Source organism: Haematobia irritans, chromosome 2 (genome assembly GCF_050003625.1).
Source record: "Haematobia irritans isolate KBUSLIRL chromosome 2, ASM5000362v1, whole genome shotgun sequence".
Taxonomy (NCBI): Eukaryota; Metazoa; Arthropoda; class Insecta; order Diptera; family Muscidae; genus Haematobia; species Haematobia irritans.
Genome location: NC_134398.1, coordinates 85,674,393 through 85,697,066, shown reverse-complemented (window position 1 = coordinate 85,697,066; position 22,674 = coordinate 85,674,393). Strand labels below are relative to the sequence as shown.

Sequence of the window (22,674 nt, the reverse complement as noted above, 5' to 3'; positions counted from 1 at the left end):
GAAATATTTCTTTAGTTACAAAGATATGAAGTGTTTTTCAAATTTTGATTCGCCGGAGTCGGAGTCGAGCAAAATTTTTACGACTCCGACTTCGACTCCAGCAAAATCTTCAGACTCCGACTCCACAGCCCTGATAAGAGTAGCATGATCCAAATGACCTTAGCTCTAAAACTACTTGGAAAATAAAAAAAAAAAACAATGTAAGCACGGCTTAAAAAGAATAGTGTTTGGGATTTTCGAATTTTTGTAAAATTTAATATGGTGAACAGTTTTCAAGTTATTCCAATATATGTAGCGGAAGTGCCTTAATTTTGAACATAGCGGTATATCTCTAAAAGTCGAGCTGATAGAAAACAAGCAAGTGCAGATTTGGATTCAGCGGCCTCAAATTACTAAAAATTTGGTATAAATTTCAAATCAACACAAAAAAAGTTCAATTTTGTTCCCCTGCGTTATTAAAGAAAATTAATGTCAATTTAATTGGTCTTTAGTCGTAAACATGTTATACATTAAAGAATTTATACATTTTTCTTATAATTACTAAACGATTGTTTTTTACTTGACCACAATGATTCTTTTACAACTACACTCATAGAAAAGTCTGCTAAAAACAGCAGTCGATGTCTGCTGTTATATTTTTTTTACTTCAAGCTCCTAAATACGATCAGCAAACATTTTGTTTGCTGTTATGCCTCAATTCGATAAATATTCAGATTTTTAGTCAAATACTATAGATATTAATAAAATATTGTGTTAATTATGTTAGGATAGCTCCTAAGTTGACATTTTTATTTGTTTTAGCCAAAATAAAACATGGTTTAGTGTAATCGAGCTTCAAAAATAGCAGGAAATGTTTGCTATTTCAGCAAACAATGACTGCTGTCCCTTTTTCAGCAGATTTTCTGCTGTTTTAGCAGACTTTTCTGCTGTCCCCACTAACAAATTTCTTTGGGTGTACCTTAAAATACACATTGTCTAACAGTATAAAGGGATTCTCACAAGAGCCGTCAATTTCAAAAAATGTAGGCAGGGTGTGCATTCGATAGCTGGACCACACAGATAAATAGTTCGTGTACATTTTGCAGGTCTGTGACGGTGTAAACTGTAGTACAGAACACTCCTTAAGTATGACACCTCCCTAAAGCGATACATATGTGTACCAGAACGGGCACGAATATTTTGCCCATATTTGCGATAATATATCTTATCACTTTGAGGGGTGTCATCTTTGCGGAATGTTCAATTTTGAATATTTCGAATCATTGTTGTAAAGCATTTGATATTTTTTTTTTCGCCAGAGTAAAGTATTTAACCTGTAGCTTTGATAGTTGTTAAATTGCTATTACAAATATTTACGACAAATATATCTCGAATGAACGGGGATCAAAACAGGCGCAGGACAACATAGTACACAGGCGAGAACGAATTTAGTCCACGCACTTGCACAAAGATAATGGGTTACTCGTATCCCATATTTGTCGCGTATTGATTTTATATTTACATCATCCTACGAGTTAAAACGTTGGGAAAATATAAAGAAGTATGGATCCATTAGTCGATATCGGACGACAATTATAAAGGGAAAGTGTTGAAATTATTCTAGAAATTATGCATTCGTTGAAAATGTATCTAAAACAGTACACTGTTTCCGATCTCTTTGAATTTTATTTCTTCCAATACAAATTAATTATTGCAACCCTCCAAATGAATTGCATTAAAATGAGTCTCTAAAAACGCCTATATAATTCAATATTTCTTCCCAATGTTTAATAATTGAGGTAATTTTAATTAGTTTTCAAACTGTCGCTTGATCTTATAAAAGCGTACTTTGAACTTGAAGACATGTGAATTTGGTGGCATTTTATTCTGTTTTTATTTCAAACTAAAATTCAATAATATACATTCTTTTTTATGATTCCGACAGATTACTTATATCCAACTTAACAAAATAAAATAATAAAAACAAAAATTTCATATTCATTGAAATTTTAAAAATGAAATTAAACCGAAACTACTCCAACTGTTGAAAAAGAACTCATTCAGATCCAGTTGAAACAGTTGCATTCAGGTTAATTAATTCCCTGCAGACAAACATTTTATAGTTCATTACTTTTTCTTCCATTCTGGTGAAATTAACTTAAAATTTAGTAAGAAGTTTGAGTTTGTAAGGTAGCACTCTATATTGTTAATGATAAAAGAACGTTATGAATTCATATAACTGCTTCTATCCTCTGCTTTAGAAAGTACAAAGCGCATAAAAGGCCATGATGAAATGATTAAACTATGGTCAGGTTCTATCTTGTTAATATATTTCATTTTCCTTTGAAGTATGTTGGAGTTCACGTTGGAAGATATAATCCGCCACTGCTTCTGCTTCTTGTCGATGTTTCCTCTCAAATTCTGGTTTTAAAAATACTTTATAACCAACTGCAATTACTAGAGTTGAGAATATGCCAATAGTCATGAGGCCAATAGAGGAAGTAGAGTACTGCTTTAAATTGCTAATGATAGTCATCTGAAAATAAAAAAAAAAAAATTACTATACATTTGCCACTGTTGTATTACAATGAAAGTGACTGCAATTCTTCTAAATGGAAATTACGATGCTTTTTTGTATATATAAGTATTGTGAACGTGCGAGATCGTATAAAAAATATAGAATTGTAAATCCATACTAACTTTGGCGTAGTTGTTGTTTCCACGGTACTAGTATTATTTGATGAACTACTTTCGTTTTTCCACTTCAAAATAAGCGGTTTCCAAATGTATACCCCTCCCAGAAATCCAACGGCAGTTACGACCATTAACTGTTGGGTTGTAACACCTCGAGGACGACGAATTTGCATGATATAGTTGTGAATGTTAAATAACTAAAAACAGTGGATACCGCCAGACCATATGATTTACAATTTGTATACCAATGCAACTAAATGACTACGGTAGCGCCTGCGACATACGCTTCGATTACTAGCAACGTATAATGCCACACGTATTTTATCGTACAATGATATCGCTACACAACATACACTCAAAATAAAGTGATCCCCATTCTTTAAGTTAATTAATTTTAAATAAAGTTGAATTCGTGCCAAAGAAATTTTTATTTGTTTGAACGATGTGATCTTTGTAGAAAATAGGAAAAATGCGTACTATATTTTAGTTAACAATAAAATATAGTACAATAATTTATGCACAACTCTACAACAGGATAAAAATGTAATTTAATTATATTGATACATCGAATGTTTTTATTGAAATTTTTTTCATGCTTGTGGACAATGCTTACATCAGTTTTACAGACGGTACACAGGTCCACATTTTCGTAACTAAAATACATGTTTTATTAATTTGTTAACAATCACACCAGTGTCTACTGGTATTGACATTTTATTTTATTAATACCCAATGCCGCACCCCTGCCAGCATTTCAAAGTTCCATTTCATCCTCATCGTTACCAGAGACTCGTAAGTGATACTACCACAATCGCCAACTGTGATGGGGGAAGCGTAACAAAATGTACAAAACGTACATGAAAGTATTATGCCATCACTATTGTCACAACTGCCATTTTATATTTTGTGATACACCAAGCGCTCAGGAGCTCAAGTCATCTATTTTGGAAGCATGGATCAATATGGATCCTCAAATTTGCAAAAATGTTGTGTCTTCAATACCAAAGAAGCTACAAGCTGTAATATCTGCTAAAGGATATGCGACAAAATAATAATAATAATACGCTTTTTGAATAATCCGGTTAGATGTGTGGAATGAATTTCATATGTTTTATTACATTTTTTAAATTTATATATTAAAAGTGGCCGTTTTGTGCCTTTTTGCTTTATAATAGAATAATAAACAAAACTTTTTTTATTATGGTGTATAATTTTGCCCATAAATCTATATTTTTCTCAGAGATTTGATAAAATTAAACCCAACGTTGGTAGCGTCCGGTTAGACGTGTGAGTCACTGTAGCTTGTTATAATTTATTAAAAAAATGAAAATGAAGTGGTGACAACATGAAAACGCTTAAAATAATAAATACTGGAGCATTAGCCAAATATAGCAGAATTTCAACTTATAAACATAATTCGTATTTAAGGCATTATGTCCCTGCCAACATTTTTTGAATTTGGGGGCGCTTCTGAGAATCCCCACTATGTCGAAAACAGTCGTATACGATATCCAAAACTCCTCGGAAAAGCGCCGTCACTATTAAGAAGTTGTACCACACCAAGTTACTACAAAAAAGTATCGCATTAGTGCAATTATTAGGTGTCCTTCTGCATACTTTTAGAAGGACACCAATAAGAGCCCTTCAAACAATCAGAGAAAGTGCATTTTAAGATAGTTTTAAAAGAATCATTGTGGTCAAGTAAAACACGATTGTTTAGATGTGTATTAATTTTATTAAACATTTATAAATTCTCATAAATATAACATTTATGACATTTTAAAATATGTTAAATGTGATGTGATAGTCGTACATCACATTTAACATATTTTTATGCATTAATAAAAGATTGATGTTGAGTTACAAGTTGCAAGTTACATGTTGTAGCGTCTAACAGCCAATACTTTTATTCCCAAAGTAGGCAGTGTGTCTGGAAAAATATTTGAAAAACTATCACTTTATTCCATTTGGAAAGTGAACAATTGTTCACCAATATACTTTTCACAATTTTAAGCGAAATAACTATTAATGCATAAAAATATGTTAAATGTGATGTGATGGTCGTATAAATGTTATATGTATGAGAATTTATAAATGTTTAATAAAATTAATAAACATCTAAACAATCGTGTTTTACTTGACCACAATGATTCTTTTACAACTATCTTAAAATGCACTTTCTCTGATTGTTTGGCGTCCTTCTAAATGTATCCAGAAGGGCACCTAATAATTGCTCTCATGCGATACTTTTTTGTAGTAACTTGGCGTGGTAAAGGGTGGTTAAATTGTAAGGGCCGATGTTGAATGTGAACCACACCTAAACGCCAAGTTTTTTTCCGAATTTTATTTGACATTTCTCTATTTCAGATTTACTCAATTTGAACCATAGAGAGATACACAATCCAACAACGTGTTAAAGTTATCCAGACTTATTACGAAAATGGGCGTTCAAATCAAAATGCATATCGTGCACTTCGTGATTTTTTTGGTCAATTTGATCGTCCAAATGTGCGTACAATCGCAAAAATCGTGGGAAAATTCGAGCAAACCGGGTCTGTAGAAGATGTGAGAACACCAGTGCATGCTCGTACAGCTCGTACTGCAGAAAATATTGCTGCTGTTCGCGATAGTGTGGCTGAAGAGCCGTCCACCTCAACTCGTCGTCGGGCCCAACAATTGCACCTCTCACGCTCGTCGTTGATGAACATTATGCATAAAGAGTTGCATTTACACGCTTACAAGGTGCAATTGGCTCAAGAACTAAAGCCTATTGACCATTCCAAACGTCGTGAATGGGCAGAATGGTTCCAAGAAATGGCAACAGTGGATGATCAATTTTCGATGAAAATCATCTTCAGTGATAAGGCACATTTTCACCTCGTGGATTCGTCAATAAACAGAATTGCCGCATTTGGGCGAATGAGAATCCAAGAGTGATTGTCGAGAAACCAATGCACCCACAAAGAGCGACTGTTTGGTGCGGTTTATGGGCTGGCGGCATCATCGGGCCGTATTTTTTCCAAAATGAGGCCGGTCAGGCAGTTACTGTGAATAGTATTCGCTATCGTGAGATGATAACGAACTTTTTATGGTCCGAATTGGAAGATATGGATGTGGAAGATATGTGGTTTCAGCAGGACGGTGCCACTTGCCACACAGCTAACGAAACAATGGCTCTTTTGCGCAACAAATTCAATGGCCGTGTTATCTCACGTAATGGCGATGTCAATTGGCCGCCAAGATCATGTGATTTGACACCGTTGGACTTTTTTCTTTGGGGTTATTTGAAAGAAAAGGTGTACGTCGATAAGCCAGCAACAATTCAAGAGCTAAAGGATGAGATAATTCGGCACATTAACGGCATAGAACCTCCATTATGCCTCAGCGTCATCGAAAATTTGGACCATCGGATGAAGGTGTGCAACCGAGATTGCGGCGCCCATTTGGCCGATATTTTGGACCATACATAATTGAGAAATACCAATATATCATCATAAAATAAAATTACAATAGTTTCCTAAATAGTTTGTGTTTTATTCAAAATCAACATCGGCCCTTGAAATTTAACCAACTTCTCAATAGTGGCGGCGCTTTTCGGAGGAGTTTTGGATATCGTATACGACTGTTTTCGACATAGTGGGGATTCTCTGAAGCGCCCCCAAATTCAAAAAATGTTGGCAGGGACGTGTCGTTTTCGTATTAGCTGATCAAAAACAAACGTCATCGATTGAAAGAAGAAAAATGCGATTATTGTGAAAATATATTTCATTAAAAGTATACTATTGCGTTGTTTTTGGTTAAAATGAACGATGAAAAATTAATATTTTTCGTGAAATTAAATTTAAAGGTGGGTATTAAAGGGTGATACGGTCAAAATTTGGTGAAGGGAAAACGCGTGTAAATCGGTAAAATCGTTTATTTAAAAAATCAAATTAAATTTCTTTTTCAAGTTCAATTAGTATAAAATTCAGGAAAAATATTCAGTTAGGCTTTCGCTTTTCCAAATCCGAATTGCCGGGCCTCACGCTTGACACCTGCCACCAGATTTGTACAGCCACCTTGTCCACCTTTTTCGCCGCAGAAAGCCTGTTTGCCTTGAACTGCTGCTCGTCCTTAGCAGTTTTTTGGTCTTCTTTAGGTTCCGCTTGACAATAGCCCAATATTTCTCAATTGGGCGGAGCTCTGGCGTGTTGGGAGGGTTCTTGTCCTTGGGAACCACCTGCACGTTGTTGGCGGCGTACCACTCCATGGCCTTTTTACCGTAATGGCAAGATGCCAAGTCCGGCCAAAACAGTACGGAACAACCGTGTTTCTTCAGGAAAGGCAGCAGACGTTTATTCAAACACCTTTCACGTAAATTTCTTGGTTGACAGTCCCGGAAGCTATGAAAATGCCGCTTTTCAAGCCACAGGTACAGATGGCTTGCCAAACCAGATATTTCTTTGCGAACTTTGACAGTTTTATGTGCTTGAAAATATCTGCTACCTTTCCCCTTCCTTTTGCCGTATAAAACTCCTGTCCCGGAAGCTGCTTGTAGTCGGCTTTGACGTAGGTTTCGTCGTCCATTACCACGCAGTCAAACTTCGTCAGCATCGTCGTGTAGAGCCTCCGGGATCGCGCTTTGGCCGTCGTATTTTGTTTATCATCGCGATTTGGAGTCACTACCTTCTTGTAAGTCGATAGTCCGGCTCGTTTTTTGGCTCGATGCACGGTTGTAGACGATACACCCAGCTTATTTGCGGCATCTCGGAGAGAGAGGTTAGGGTTTCGCTTGAAACTACCGGCAACTCTCTTTGTCGTCTCAGCGGCTTCCGGTTTTCGATTTCCCCCCGATCCAGACTTCCTGGCTGTCGACAAACGTTCCCCAAACCCTTTAATTACATTTGTAACGGTTGATTTGGCAACTTTTAGCGATTTTGCCAGCTTTGCGTGCGAGTAGCTCGGATTTTCGCGATGCGCGAGCAAAATTTTGATACGCTGCTCTTCTTGCTTGGACGGCATTTTGACAACTGAAGAGTGAATTCCAAAATCAAAATAGGAGCAACATTCTACACACACACACCTTCAAAATGAGGGGTGTTCAGGGTTTTTAAATGCAAAATTGAAAGAAATACGTCAAGTTTATATTGACCGTATCACCCTTTAAGTTCGAGTTTAAGCCTAGTACTAAGATGACGTTTTCGCACGAAAAACTGTTATACTCCATATAAAAAAACCTTTGTGCGAAATAAATGCGAAATCTTTGTATTGAGAATTTTCAAACACATATTTATGCAACCCTGGATTTTTCGCACGAAAAAATAGGCAGGTATATTTTTTCGCATAAATAAGTTAACATATCTGGGATTGAGACCCTATTTGCGGAGATATATGAAGATGTTCGTTTTTCGCAGAAACGAACTTAGTACTAAGCATTAGACGCTAAAATCGTCATTTTTCCACGATTACTTTTCTTTAATAATCCATTTTAAGGAATACTAACTTTGTGAAAATTTGCTTTGGGCTTTTCCCCATCAACACCCAGAGAAATGGTTGGTTGCAATTCGATAATTACAATGAGGAAATGATGTCAGTAACTTATTTTTTGTTACAAGAACAATGTTTTGATTATTTTCCCCATTATATATTCAACACGACCATAAAAAAATTCACAGGATCAAAAAGAAATTCCCATAACCATTCAATTGGTTACAATAACCAATGCCGATAAATTTGGTTTTATGATGCATAAAATTGTTGAGCTAACCACCAGCATAGTGAGACCTACATCATGGGAATCAACAAATGGTTGGTACAACCTAAAGTTGAGTATACTAATAGAATCTTAGTTCAATTATAGGACGGGCGTAAGGTAGTTGTTGCAACAAATAAATATTTATATCAACATCGACATGGTAAATGGTATGACGCTACAAAATTTGCAAAACGGGGAACAGCATTTACTTGATAATAGTCCGCAATACATTGAATAAAGTTTATCCCATAGAAAAGAAGTTGCCTTCAGGTAAGTATCGCACCGATTTATAAAAAAGGAATATTACAAAAGTTTCCATAAAAATTGCAGGCTTCATACACCAACAAACACAAATAATTTTTACGGCGAACTTTTTTATTGTATTAAGAATACAGGAAGAGTCTAAGTCGATCTGTATTTATATCTAGAGGATTAAGGAAGAAATTTCTGGCAAGTATATATTGAATTAGGTTCTGTAGTTTGACCACATAATTGCAACCTAATAACCATCTGTCATTGGTATACAAACATTACCTATAAAAAATTGTAAATTGTAATGTAAATTGATCTCACATATATGTAGATCAAAAGCCTTTCTTGTTAGCACCTTTTGTATTTATTTTCGTAGTTTATTATGATTGTAAATCTTGTAATAAATTAATAAAATCTCAATATAATCTGCCCTTTCATTTGATATTGGAATTTGGTTAGGATAATAATAAAGAAAATCGAGGGCGGTTGCACCAACAAACAAAACAATTAATATGAAATTGCGACAAACAATGCAAAGTTGATCCAACATATTACCATGCAGTTACAATTGCCAAATGTTAGTTGTGCTGACAGATATCATTGATAGTTGATGGAACCACCTGCTTTCGGTTGGCAAATAATTCGGTTGAGGCAACGAATTGGTTTTCTGTGTGAAGTTATAAAAAATTTGCAACAAATATGTATACTTTTATGCCTTTTTCTTACTTATTTAGTTTTCACTTTAGCGATTTTAGTGGCTAAACTCGAACTTAGTACCCACCTAAGTGTAAAAAATCAACATTTTTTCTACCCAGCGGTGCCAACTCTGACGATTTTTCGTCATTTTGACGATTTTTTTATGGTAAATTTGGACTGTGAGGATTTGATAGATTGTTGGTACGTTTTTTCAATTAGTCTAATGACCAAAAAATAATACGTTATGTTACGGCTACGGTACATTTTAAGATGCATAACCAGGCATTAAGTAAATATTTGTCAACACTTTGGTACATATACGAATAAGTGATTAAATACTGGGTATGCTTTAAATATACTACGAAGGTATGTCTGGGGGAAGGACTTTCCTCCTAGGAGATGCATATCCAAATGTAATACAGAGCGATGCCTATTGATAAGTGGTTATTACTTTTTAGTAGGATTACCTACATGATTAGTGGGTAATTGAGAGTTTTTGATGTTAGTAACACATCGAATAAAAATATTGTGATATAAGACCTATTTTTATAAAACATCGCACGAAATTTACAATGAAGGAAAAGTAGTGTAACACCAAGGCAACATAGTTTTTGCGAAACGAAAACGCCCTAACACTTCTAAAATATTGCAACATTTTCACCTTATATACCTTTGTTGTACCTATGTCTTGTTGTACCTATGTACCTGTCTTATTTTTTTTCGTAATTTATTACTTATTTAAATGAAAAGGGAAATGAAGTGCTGAAAACATTGTTACTATGCTTAAAATTGTGAAGGGTATATTGGTGAACAATTTTTGACTTTCCAAATGGAATAAAGTGATTTTTTTTCAGATATTTTTCCAGACGCGCTGCCTCCATCGAGAATAAACAAATGGGCTTATATTCGTTACAGACCGTACTAGTAAACTTAGTTTATTATGATTCTTTTCTTTGTGTCCTTTGTATACCTGGTGTAGGTCTTACACAATAGGTCTTACACAATTTTACATACCCCTGATTTTTTACCTTTTAACTAAACAAGTTTCTTGTTGTTGTTTATCAACCACGCCGAAAAAATCATCTTGAAAATTAACAGATACATTGTTTTTCAAATAAATTTACTAAAACTAAAGTAAATAATTTATTATATTTTATAATTTAAAGAAAATACAAATTCTTTAATCGTATGTAAACTATTGATAGACTGTGTATGTGATAATTGCATTTTCGTAGCTTATGAGTGAAATTCCAACTACGACTCCATATTGTTTTATAATCATCATACAAGCTTCCCAGCAAAAAAAAATTGAAAGTTCTTCCACTGGCACAACTTTAAAATCACTTGCAGAAGATGCACTCCCAATGATGTTCTTTATTTTAACTACCAGGAAGTTCTTTTAATTCAATTTTTTATAACTTGGTTTTTTCATACTTTTAATGGGTAATTTTAACTTTTTTTGTTTCAAATAGGTTAAAAACAGAGTAAGAATTCATAAAATGGTACAAATCATTTAAATTTTGTCGAAAAAAATGCTAAATCCAATCTGAAAAATTGTGAATTTTTAAAAATATTTGATGTCAAACGTTTCAAGCGTTAACGACAAGCGTTAGAATCCATTAAAAATTATAAAAATTATTTATTTGACAAAATATCACAGAATTTTTTAATTTACATCCAAAACATTGAACTCGGATCACACCTAAAGAAGTGATGCAAATTCAGTGCAATGGCTGTTGAAATGGAGGACATCCCGTGTTAAATTCTTCGCTTCTACGTCAATTTTGCACCACTTCCGGATCCAAAAAGAACATTTTCAGAACTTTTTGGCGACGCTTTTTTTGCTGGGTCATAACACTTGTTGATATTCAACGTGCTTTCAAAAATTCAGATCGAGTTTAGCCGCTAAAATCGAAAATAAATCAGTAAAAACAGCATAAAATTCTATTAAAACTTGATGGGGAATAACACAAAGCAACTTTTCACAATGTTTATATTCTTTATAATGGATTATTAGAGAAAAGTAATCGCGAAAAAATTGAACTCGATCTTAATACATGCCTTATATGAGAAATTTTAGAGAAAATAAATAGAAAAAATAAATCGCATTCTAAAAAAACAGACATAACCATCAGTAACAGGGCTGTGGAGTCGAGCCAATTTTGCTCGACTCTGACTCCAGAATTTTTCATCAGCTCGACTCTGACTCCGAGTAATATAATTAAATCTCATTTTAATAACACCCATTTGTAATTCTGTTGTGGAAGGTAAAGGGTGATTTGTTAAGAGCTTGATAACTTTTTTTTTTTAAAAAACGCATAAAATTTGCAAAATCTCATCGGTTCTTTATTTGAAACGTTAGATTGGTCCATGACATTTACTTTTTGAAGATAATTTCATTTAAATGTTGACCGCGGCTGCGTCTTAGGTGGTCCATTCGGAAAGTCCAATTTTGGGCAACTTTTTCGAGCATTTCGGCCGGAATAGCCCGAATTTCTTCGGAAATGTTGTCTTCCAAAGCTGGAATAGTTGCTGGCTTATTTCTGTAGACTTTAGACTTGACGTAGCCCCACAAAAAATAGTCTAAAGGCGTCAAATCGCATGATCTTGGTGGCCAACTTACCGGTCCATTTCTTGAGATGAATTGTTCTCCGAAGTTTTCCCTCAAAATGGCCATAGAATCGCGAGCTGTGTGGCATGTAGCGCCATCTTGTTGAAACCACATGTCAACCAAGTTCAGTTCTTCCATTTTTGGCAACAAAAAGTTTGTTAGCATCGAACGATAGCGATCGCCATTCACCGTAACGTTGCGTCCAACAGCATCTTTGAAAAAATACGGTCCAATGATTCCACCAGCGTACAAACCACACCAAACAGTGCATTTTTCGGGATGCATGGGCAGTTCTTGAACGGCTTCTGGTTGCTCTTCACTCCAAATGCGGCAAGTTTGCTTATTTACGTAGCCATTCAACCAGAAATGAGCCTCATCGCTGAACAAAATTTGTCGATAAAAAAGCGGATTTTCTGCCAACTTTTCTAGGGCCCATTCACTGAAAATTCGACGTTGTGGCAGATCGTTCGTCTATTCATGATGAAATGTCAAAGCATACTGAGCATCTTTCTCTTTGACACCATGTCTGAAATCCCACGTGATCTGTCAAATACTAATGCATGAAAATCCTAACCTCAAAAGAATCACCCTTTACTAAAAATTGACCTATACAAATTAGCTTATTTACGTATGGGTACAAAAGGGCTCTAAATTTAACATTTGACGCCAAAAGAACTCAAGGCCAATTGGTTCCTATGCTTAATAAATTTAATTATGAAATAATTCTATGCAGATGCCCCTTCACAATATGAGCAGTAGAGTTTTCTTTTTTCCCGGACTTTTTCCATTCCCGGGAAAGCGGGAATTTTTTTCGAATTTCCCGGGATCCCGGTCAAAGGGAAACCAACTTTGATGTGGCATACATTTAGACAGTTGAATAAATTAGAAATCGTCTAAAGTTACGGTTATAAGGCGCTGTCTGGACAACTGACAATATATAATGTTGATATCTTACATGAGCCATAAATCATACTAAAATACAAAACATTTAGTAATACAAAAAATTTTTACAATGGTTTCTTTCGGTATAGTTTTCGGAAGAACACTATTAATATAGTGGGATTTTTTTGTAACATTAAAAAAAACTGTTTGGAAATGAAAGAAACTTATTTCGATTTCACTATCATGTAATATCTCATTCACATTACAGTTCCAAAATCCACTTTCACTAGATTTCAACTGTCATTTGCCTTATAAATAACTATTAATAGTACAGTGTATTGCGCTTTGTCTATGGTAATCGCTGTAGGAATGACTATGAGCATTACGGTAAGGAGTTTCTGGGATGCTCGTTTGATGATTTCATTAGTTCGAGTTGTTTAATAGAGCATTTCAATAGAGCAATTTTTGAACGCTCATTTGCTATTCGTATTTCTAGGCTTTGAAATCGTCTCCCTGCAAGCATCAAAGACTTTAAATTTGTAAATTTTACCAAAAATGCGTCCATCATGAACTTCGTATGTCACTAAAGACATTCTTGCAATTTTGAACTCCAATTTTTTCCTTCAAACTACAAAATGTTCTTTAACAAGTGAAAAAACTTCGTTATGCCTAATAAATTTTCTTGAATTTGTCGAAAAATATTTACTTATTTTTATGACATCGGCGTGATGCCAACGTTTGTAATACTGTTTAGTTAAAATTTTCTACAAATATCCAAATTTTCTAAAATTAAACGAAAGTTTTCTTCCTGGTGGGTTCACTGTTTTTCAGTTTGGAGGCTTTATCTAAATCTGAACCGATTTTGATCAAATTCGACACACTTAATAGAATACCAAATCTATTCTCTGTGTAAAAGCCAATTCGAGTAAAATCCCTTTGAAAAAGCGTGTACAAAATTAAATATTCTAACATGCTTCCCCAAATCGGGTACATATATATGGCAGCTATATCTAAGGCATAACCGATTTTAACTAAATTCCGCACACATTATTAAAATGGTAATTCTACGGAGGTATTACGAGACTCAGATATACGAAATTTTAAAAAAAAAACAGTTCATAAACACTGTAATTGTGACCAAATTGGTGATAAATATATATGACAGCTATATCTAAATATAAACCGATTTTTTCCAAAATCAACAGGATTTGTTTATGAGCCGAAAAAACCCTATGCCTAGTTTGAGGACGTTCGAACTTAAACTGAGAGCTGTATTTTGCTCACAAAAATACATGAACAGCAGCCAGACGTTGTCTTGGCTTCTTTCTTGGCGTTACATACAAATGCACAAACTGTTCCACAGCATTGCTGAATGGTACAAAAATTGTCCGGTGTGAACTATCTTCGAGCGTTAACCCTGCTGATATAAATAAAATTGAAACAAATTAAAGTAAATAATAAAAACCAATGTTTCGAAAAAATTTTAAATAAAATGTTATGGTGGTGGCTTAATGCCCATGGACCGATTTAGCCCATCTTCTAGAAAACATACCATAATCTCTATCAATGGAAGTTGCAGCCATGCCGTTTATTGATCGATTGAAGAACTCATTGTAAGCAAACTTGCGTAAATATTTGTTTAGTTACAAAAATATGAAGTATTTTTAAATTTCTGGTGTAGCCGGAGTCGAGCAAAATTGTTAAGACTCAAACTCCAGCAAAATCTTCAGACTCCGACACCGGCTCCACAGCCCTACTCAGTAGTATGTATGCAGTATGATGAATCACAATGGACCAATATGGTCTAAGTTTAAACCAATTTCTTTTCTACGGATTACAGTCGTCCTCTATAACCTAACCTAACACTCAGTAGTAAAATTAAAAAAATTGGCAATGACTTTTTAAATTGAAATAAATTTCTCAACATATTAGAGAATGTGTTGAAGGCAAGCACTTTTTAATACCAGTTGAATTAACTTTGAAGATCGGATTCATACCCAATTCATATGCATTGTACCCAATTGTTCATTAGGTGATACGTTTTATATAACCAATATTTCTGGTAGGACCAGAAATAAATTGGCGGTAAAATACTACATCTGTGGATACTTCTACGCCATACATTTTGCTCCTATTGAAGTCGTAAATTTGAAGCATGATATTTGTCTATATAAAATTAAAAGCTTTCCTGCATACAATCGATTTTGAATCTTCGAGCGATGGCAATTAAATATTAGAAAAAAATAGACCACAAAAATATTCAATATATTAACGATTAGCCCAAAGGTAACAAATTGCAATTATTATAATTTTTGAACTACTAATCTGCTTACTTCATTTATACCATCACCTACAATTTACAGCAAAGAGATTTTTTTTTGGAAAAAAAAAAGTTAAAAAGTCTTGATTTTTAGTACTTCGATGGATACTTTCAATGCGAAGCTGTTAAATATCATCAACGGCCTTCAGAATGAAACTAATATTTTGTATATAAACGGACAATGTGAATAATTGTAACACCGCGTTAATGTTTTGTACACAGCCTTCTTGCGTTATGACTTATTTATGGATTCTGAAAACACATCTTCGAATAAATATAAGATTTGCTGATTTATATATCATTGTAAAATTGAGTACACACTCATATACAAATTGCAACACTCTCTATTTTATAATAATCATAAATGTGTGTATGTGTCTTCAAATGAGAGACTTCTTCAAAAGTAGCGGGATTCTCCACAAAATAAATAAAAACATGAGTACTTTTTGTTCATACAAACGTACGTATACACATATATGTAGTAATAAACCATATTCTCTTATATGTTCGACGAAAACTGGTTTTAAATGCGAATTCTCAATATGGATCAATACATTAAGAATTGAAACGTGGAGAGGAGAAGACGTGTCGAGGTTCACAGCGCATAACAATCAGCGCCATTTAAATAGATTGAAAGAATTCAAAAATTGATTGAAGTGATAGTAAAAAAATAGACATACTATAGATAATAAATACGGTTTAGAAATCACAATGCATATAAAACTTTTAATAATTGGTATTGTATTATTAATTCTTAAAACAAATGTTCAAGCGACAAAGGCCAATTTAGCACCGGCACCAGAGGTTATACCAACAACAACAACCAGCGCAACTAATGCTGTGACTCCAACGGGAATTTTCAATGTAATTCCCCAAACATTTGAGGCAGGCTATTTTGCGTATGACGATATAGATGATTATGTGCCATTCAGTAGCGATGCCCATGATCATTTCTCATGGGAGTTACTGAGAAACGTACTGAAAGAAGAAAAGACAAATGTGATCATCTCACCGTTTTCGGTGAAATTACTTTTAGCCTTGCTGGCTGAAGCTGCTGGTAACAACACACAGACACAACATGAACTGGTGAAAACCTTGGAAGTCATCAAATCTCCGGACAATTTGCGTGGTTTTTATAAAAAGATGTTGACGTCATTAAAAAAGGAAAATCCCTACAACGTATTAAATTTGGAGACAAAGATGTTCACAGATGAGTTCGTTGAACCCAAGCAGAGATACGCTGCTATGTTGGCGACTTTTTATGGTACTGAGATTGAACGTCTTAACTTCATGGATACCGAGGCATCGGCAAATCTCATTAACAGATGGTGTAAAAATGTGACCAATGGACATATACAAAATCTTGTCACCAAAGATAGCATCAAGAATAGTGTAATGATTTTGGCCAATGCTATATATTTTAGTGGAATGTGGCGGCGTCAATTCAATGAGACTTTTGATGGAGTCTTTTTTACAACACCTGAAAAGCAAAGCCGTGTACAGTATATGGAACAAACAGAATATTTTTACTATTATGATCACAGCTCCTTGGACGCTAAGATTTTAAGATTGCCATATAAAGGCAAAAAATTTTCTATGTTCATATTACTACCAAAGACCAAGGGTGGTGTCGAGGATTTAACACATGTTTTGCAAAATGACCAGGTCAAACGCATGCAATTTATGATGGAAGAAGTTAAAATAAAGGTGGTCATACCCAAATTCCAGTTCCAATTTGATAAGAATCTAAAAAGCACTCTATCCGCCTTGGGCATACGAGAAATTTTTACAGACGAAGCATCTTTGCCAGGGCTTGATAGAGGGGCAAATGTTGCCGGCAAATTGAAAGTGTCTAACATCATTCAGAAAGCGGGTATCGAAGTTAATGAAAAGGGTACTGAGGCATTCGCATCAACAGTAATTGAAATTGGCAATAAATTCGGCGGAGATGCGACCATTGAAGAGTTCATTGTAAATCGGCCATTTATATTTTTCATTGAAGAAGAAGCTACTGGCAGTATTATATTCGCAGGAAAGGTTTTGGACCCAGTTGTTTAAACTACGACTTAAACTAATATAAGTATTTTTATTATTTATTCCTATGTATGTGACCATTGTAAATTTCGCAATATAAAAGGACATTTAAAATATAGACTCGACCCCTATAGTTTTTTATTCAATTTTAAAGCGAAAACAATATTCTCACGTGAATCGAAATAAATCGATATAGTTATTTTTATGGGACGGCACATGCAAAATTCGAAAAATTACTCAATATACACGACTTTAAGTAAATAAGACGATGAAATACACTTTACCAAAGAATAAAAATTATGGTGTTCTTAACTCATTATTGACAGGTGCTACACAAGTTTGCAGGTGCAAAGCATCGATATAAGGAGCCTGGTTGCTATGAAGGATGGCTTCAGTTATTCGTATTTGTTGAGCAGCACTGATCGCAGTTTTCAGCAGTCGAATTACTGCCATTTTAGCTGTTATTTTGCTGTAACAGTTTTGCTGCTAAAGTCTATAGATTGCTAACATGGTTGCTATTTCAAGCTAGATTTTAAAAATTATATATCACCGGCTTGGAGTAGACTTATCATTGAACATAAGATCGAGATAAGATCATAAAACTGAATATATATGTTGTTGTGTGTTTCTAATGTTGCAAAAAACTGTATTCCTAATTTAAATTTGACACAAGAGCAATTTGATTAGAATGATTTTTCTAAAAATTCTTAACACCAAATATATATTCAGCTATAATTTCTGCAGTTGTGCTGAATCAAGTTTTCCTTTGATTTATTTGGTGTTTTTCTTTAACGAACGGCTTCAACGCCCACATGTCCGCCGCGTGGGCATCGTGTCCACGTCTCCACATTCATAAAATGGTGTACACGCACAGAAAAAACATGTTTGGACACGGTTGCCGCATCCATTTAAAGCTTATCTGGAGCATGTAATTGTGGCGAAAACATGTATTTTGTTTTTGTGAAAAGAATTTTCTAGACGAGACAAAAATTTTTTCATAACGATTCATAACTGGGACGAAAACATTTTTGACGAATACCATAATTCTCAATTCTCTTGAGCTAATGCCAACTGCTAGTAATTGTTGTTGTTGAGTGCAATCACACTTAAGTGCCAACCTCGTTTTTTGTTTGCCGAGCGTTGTTACGATGTCGATTGGTTTAAGATTGCAAGACACTGCATACGAACATCGTTATATACTATTGGTGTTTTTATTCTCGCATTTGTACCAATGTAAAAGATCGCATGGTAATTGGTGTTTTACTCACTGCCACCGACATTTTATGGGTAAGATTGCAATACGGAAAGCCACCGGTTGCAGGTGAAAATGTTATATGGTCACCACAAAAATAGCTCCTATCATATTATGTTGCTCTTCGAATATGATTGTGACAGCCATGTTTCTTCTCTGCGTATACGCACCATGGCTCAGGTCACAGAGAAAATAACTCACCAGTCGATTATATAAAATACAAATATCAATATTTGGTTTTAAATATTGATATTCAAAATACTTGTAAACCAATACTATGGTTAGCATCAATAAGATGATAAGAGAATTAAAATCTTCAAATCTATATCAAATCGAACATCAATATATAAAAAACATAAAATTTAATAACTCCATTTTCCCTTTAAATGAAAATAAAATAAAAACATTAAAAAGCTGTTTCACTTTGCAAAAGATACTCTTTTTCATTAGAAATTCTTTTTTCATACAATTAGTTTAGCAAGATTTAAAATATTTGTTTTTCTTTGTACGATTGATTTATCTCTCTGATAGTATAAAATCAATGTTGCTGATTCTATCGTCATTAGACCAAAGATTCCTGAACTTAAAACGAACTATTTATTAATGTGATTAAACACACTTCGTAAATGTTGAAATACCACTTGGCATAATTAAGAAGAAAAGGAAATTATTTTTCTTATACTCTTTAGAAATAAGTATAAATGTAAAGAAAAAAACAGAAATGGAATGTTATGAAATAAATGAAAAAAAAAAACGAACAGGAGTACTCCAATAGGTTTACTTATTATGTCCCATATCACTACTTCCTCTTTTTCCTATTCCTGTTCTTTTATTTTACTTATTGCCAAAAATTAATAGAAATGCGTTATATAGCAATTGAAAATGAATACTAAAGAGTTCATCTAAAATTTCTTATAGAAAATATATTGGTAATGTCAAAAAGTCAAATTGTTCTTATATCAGTTTTTTCTTATACGGATATAAGCACATCTCATATAAGAAAATTTTCTAGAAACAGCATGTTTTTTGGTTTCGAACAGGGATCCGGAGCAGTCCACTTTTTCCCTCCGCTCCGGAGAAAAAATATTCGCTCGCTCCGAGAAAAAACATTTCGCTCCGCTCCTTCTTAGAGAAAATTATAGTACACATATTGTTTTATATTGCGAATTCATTTTTATTTTTCAACAAGTAAGTAAAGTAGAAAGTCGGGCGGGGCCGACTATATCATACCCTAAACCACCCTTACTGAATTAGTAATCATAAACATTTGTGGGGTAACATTGATATAGGTCTGGAGATAAACTGCAGTTGCATATTTAAGAAAATTAAGGGGCACATGTTTATGAGTGCTTTGACTCAATCTGAGTATAGAACATAGTAAATGTTACCAAGGAAAATGTTCAGTTTACCCTACAAGGACAAAAAAAGTTACAATATACAATTTTCCCTACAATATTTTTCGTTTAATTTAAAAAATTTTACAAAACAAAAATGGTTCTAAGTACTTTATTATCTTAAAACATGAATATGCAACGTATATGACTTAGAATATAAATTTGTATTACCAACACGGTTGCCACAGTTGGTAGAATTCTACCCAAAATAGTAAACTTTTTTTGTTAAATCTCTATAAAAATAAAATTTTGGAAAAAGTTTCTATAAACAAATTTTTGCTAGAAATTTTTCTATAGGAATAAAATTTTGACAATAAATTCTATAGAAATAAAATTTTGAGAAAAAATTATATAGAAATAAAGTTTTGAGAAAATTTTTTATAGAAACAATATTTTGAAAAAAAAAAAAATCTATAGAAATACAATTTTGACAAAATTTTCTATAGAAATAATATGTTGGCCAAATTTTCTACAGTAATAAAGTTTTGACAAAAAATTCTATAGAAATGTTTGTTTGGTAGATTTGTAGTAATCTTTAAATTTTGTTAGAGTTTTTTTGGCACGAGTGGTAACTGTTGTTACCACACATTGTTAAAGATCAAGCCTTGCCGGCTTCTAATTTCCTCCTCTAGAGCCACCAAAATGTAAAAATTATTACAAATTGTGTGGAGTGAAAATGTCCCTAAATTGTGGCCCTACGTCGCTACAAGACGCTAAATATTAGAAAAACCATACATATAGGGAATTTCCCCTACTTCTAGCGACACTGGCTGTGTTGATACTGCACCTACGGAGTTAGTATGCCACTAATATTGAGCCCATTATTAAAAAAGAGAAAATCGTTAAATTAGTGTGGGTAATAAATACAAATTTGTAAAAATCGAGCAACGATCGAGTACGATCGGCTAGTACATCAAAATTTGAAATTTGAGTAACAATGGTTAATAAATAAGAGTACTATGGTCAAATTTGGGAAAATCGAGCGATGCATATATATGGAAGCTATATCTAAATCTGAACCAATTTGCATAACATTTTGCGGGTTTGATTAATACCACAAAAGGTTACTTTGTGGAAGATTTGAGTAAGATCAGTTAAGAAATTAGGCCTGTATGGTCAAACATAAGGTTATTAAGGGCGAATTTTTCAAAATAGGGTGATACATATATGGGAGCCATAAGCGTAGGAAGGCCTCTGGGGAGGGGGCTTAGACCCCACCAGAAAAATTTTAGCGCCCCCCAGAATTTGAAAACCTACTTACGATTTTACATTTTTATAAAAATTAAACAAGTATATACTGGTACAACGCAAAAAGTTCCACTAAAGACTTTCATGCACAATCGAATTACTTGGGTTGTGGTAGAAGTCTGATATTTATGAAATAAAGCTGTGGTGGAACTTATGATTTAGTTGAATTAAAAGTAATTGATATTAAAACTATTCTTTCATAAATTAATATCTTAATAATGCTGCAAAAAAGTGTCGCCATAAAAGAAGTGAAAATGTTCTTTTTGGGTCTGGAAGTGGTACAAAATTGGCGGAGAAGCGATGAATGTAATATGAACTTGTCATAGAACGAAAGGTGTGATCCCAATTCAGTGTTTTGAATGTGAATTAAAAATTTTGTGATATTTTCCCAAATAAATAATATTTATACTTTTTTATGATTTTTAATGCATTCTAACGCTTATTTGAAACGTTTCCCTCGAATATTTTCAAATATTATCGATTTTTCTATAATGGTTTTAGCATTTTTGGGGGGAAAAATTGAATAATTTGTACCATTTTACTTATTCTTACTCTTTTTTTAACTATTTGAAAAAAGAAAACAAAAAATTACGCATTAAAATATAAAAAAATGAAGTAAAAAAACTTCCTGTGTAGTTAAAATAGTTAACTTCTTTGTGAAGACATTTTTTGAAAGTTGTGCCTTTAGAACTACTCCCAATTTTTTGCTGGGAAAAGTGTGGAACTACCCTACGGGAAATGGATCAACCACAGAACTGGTACAGGACTATTCCCTGGTGTGTATGGACCAGTCCCAGTTCTGATCAAAACGTATGGAAGGGACCGTCCACTTTAACATGGGTTTGTCATTGACGGAGTAAACTTACATTTTAGGACGCGTCTTGGACTCATCCCAAAGGACACGTCCTGATACAATTTAGCAGGAGCAACCCATAAACAGGTCCTCAGGAACCAGTCTCGGACAAACTCTTAGAAATCTCTTTCAATTTGGGCTCCTAATCGAACCCGAAATTAAAAAAAAAAAAATTTGAAATATGTCGAACAAAAGGTTATTCTGATAATTTTATTTCACTAAATGTGAAAATTGCAACTAACTGCACACAAAAAAAATTCACGAAAATTTTTCCAATTAAAATTTTAATTGAGTTTTAAAAAATATTCAATTAAAAATTTAATTGATTCAACAATTTTTTTTAATTGAAACAAAAATCAATCACAAAAATAATAGTATCAATTCATTTTTTAATTGGATCAATTAACTTTTTAATTGAAAAATCGGGGGGTACATATATATGGGAGCTATAGCTAAATCTGAACCGATTTCGATGATTTTTTGCACATATAGTTAGTGCTATAGAAGCCAACTTTGAGTAAGATCGGTTGATAAATAAAGGTTTTGTGGCCAAATATGGGAAAATCGGGCGATACATATATATGAGAGCTATATCTAAATCTGAACCGATTTGGATGAAATTTTGCAGACTTGAAGGGCGATGGAAAAGATTACCTTTTGCCAAATTTGGTGACGATCCGTTTGAAAAAACGCGCAACGTGACCCCATTTGTCGAAATCGGGCGA

At 33.8% G+C, this 22,674-nt stretch overlaps 2 protein-coding genes across 3 annotated transcripts; one reads left to right on the top strand and one right to left on the bottom strand.

Annotated features, from left to right (window-relative positions):
• Nucleotides 1-1,849: 1,849 nt before the first annotated feature.
• On the bottom strand, nucleotides 1,850-2,898 carry LOC142225691 (uncharacterized). Of its 2 annotated transcripts, none has more exons than XM_075295516.1 (2): nucleotides 2,680-2,821; nucleotides 1,850-2,515 (listed from the first exon to the last, which is right to left on the bottom strand). In XM_075295516.1, the coding sequence occupies exon 2, from the start codon at nucleotides 2,513-2,515 to the stop codon at nucleotides 2,303-2,305; it is 213 nt and encodes a 70-aa protein (XP_075151631.1). In that variant the 5' UTR covers nucleotides 2,680-2,821; the 3' UTR covers nucleotides 1,850-2,302. The 2 variants fall into 2 exon arrangements, with proteins under 2 accessions (XP_075151631.1, XP_075151632.1); XM_075295517.1 differs by having other exon boundaries at nucleotides 2,288-2,515; nucleotides 2,680-2,898.
• A 12,823-nt stretch (nucleotides 2,899-15,721) lies between these two features.
• Spn27A (Serpin 27A) lies at nucleotides 15,722-17,327 on the top strand. Its single transcript, XM_075295515.1, has one exon. It carries the CDS (start codon nucleotides 15,880-15,882, stop codon nucleotides 17,224-17,226), a length of 1,347 nt encoding a protein of 448 aa, XP_075151630.1. The 5' UTR covers nucleotides 15,722-15,879; the 3' UTR covers nucleotides 17,227-17,327.
• Nucleotides 17,328-22,674: the final 5,347 nt, after the last annotated feature.

Bases quoted from the DNA above. Each gene is read 5' to 3' on its own strand.
- Spn27A (XM_075295515.1), top strand. From the start codon at position 15,880: ATGCATATAAAACTTTTAATAATTGGTATTGTATTATTAATTCTTAAA.
- LOC142225691 (XM_075295516.1), bottom strand. From the start codon at position 2,515: ATGACTATCATTAGCAATTTAAAGCAGTACTCTACTTCCTCTATTGGC.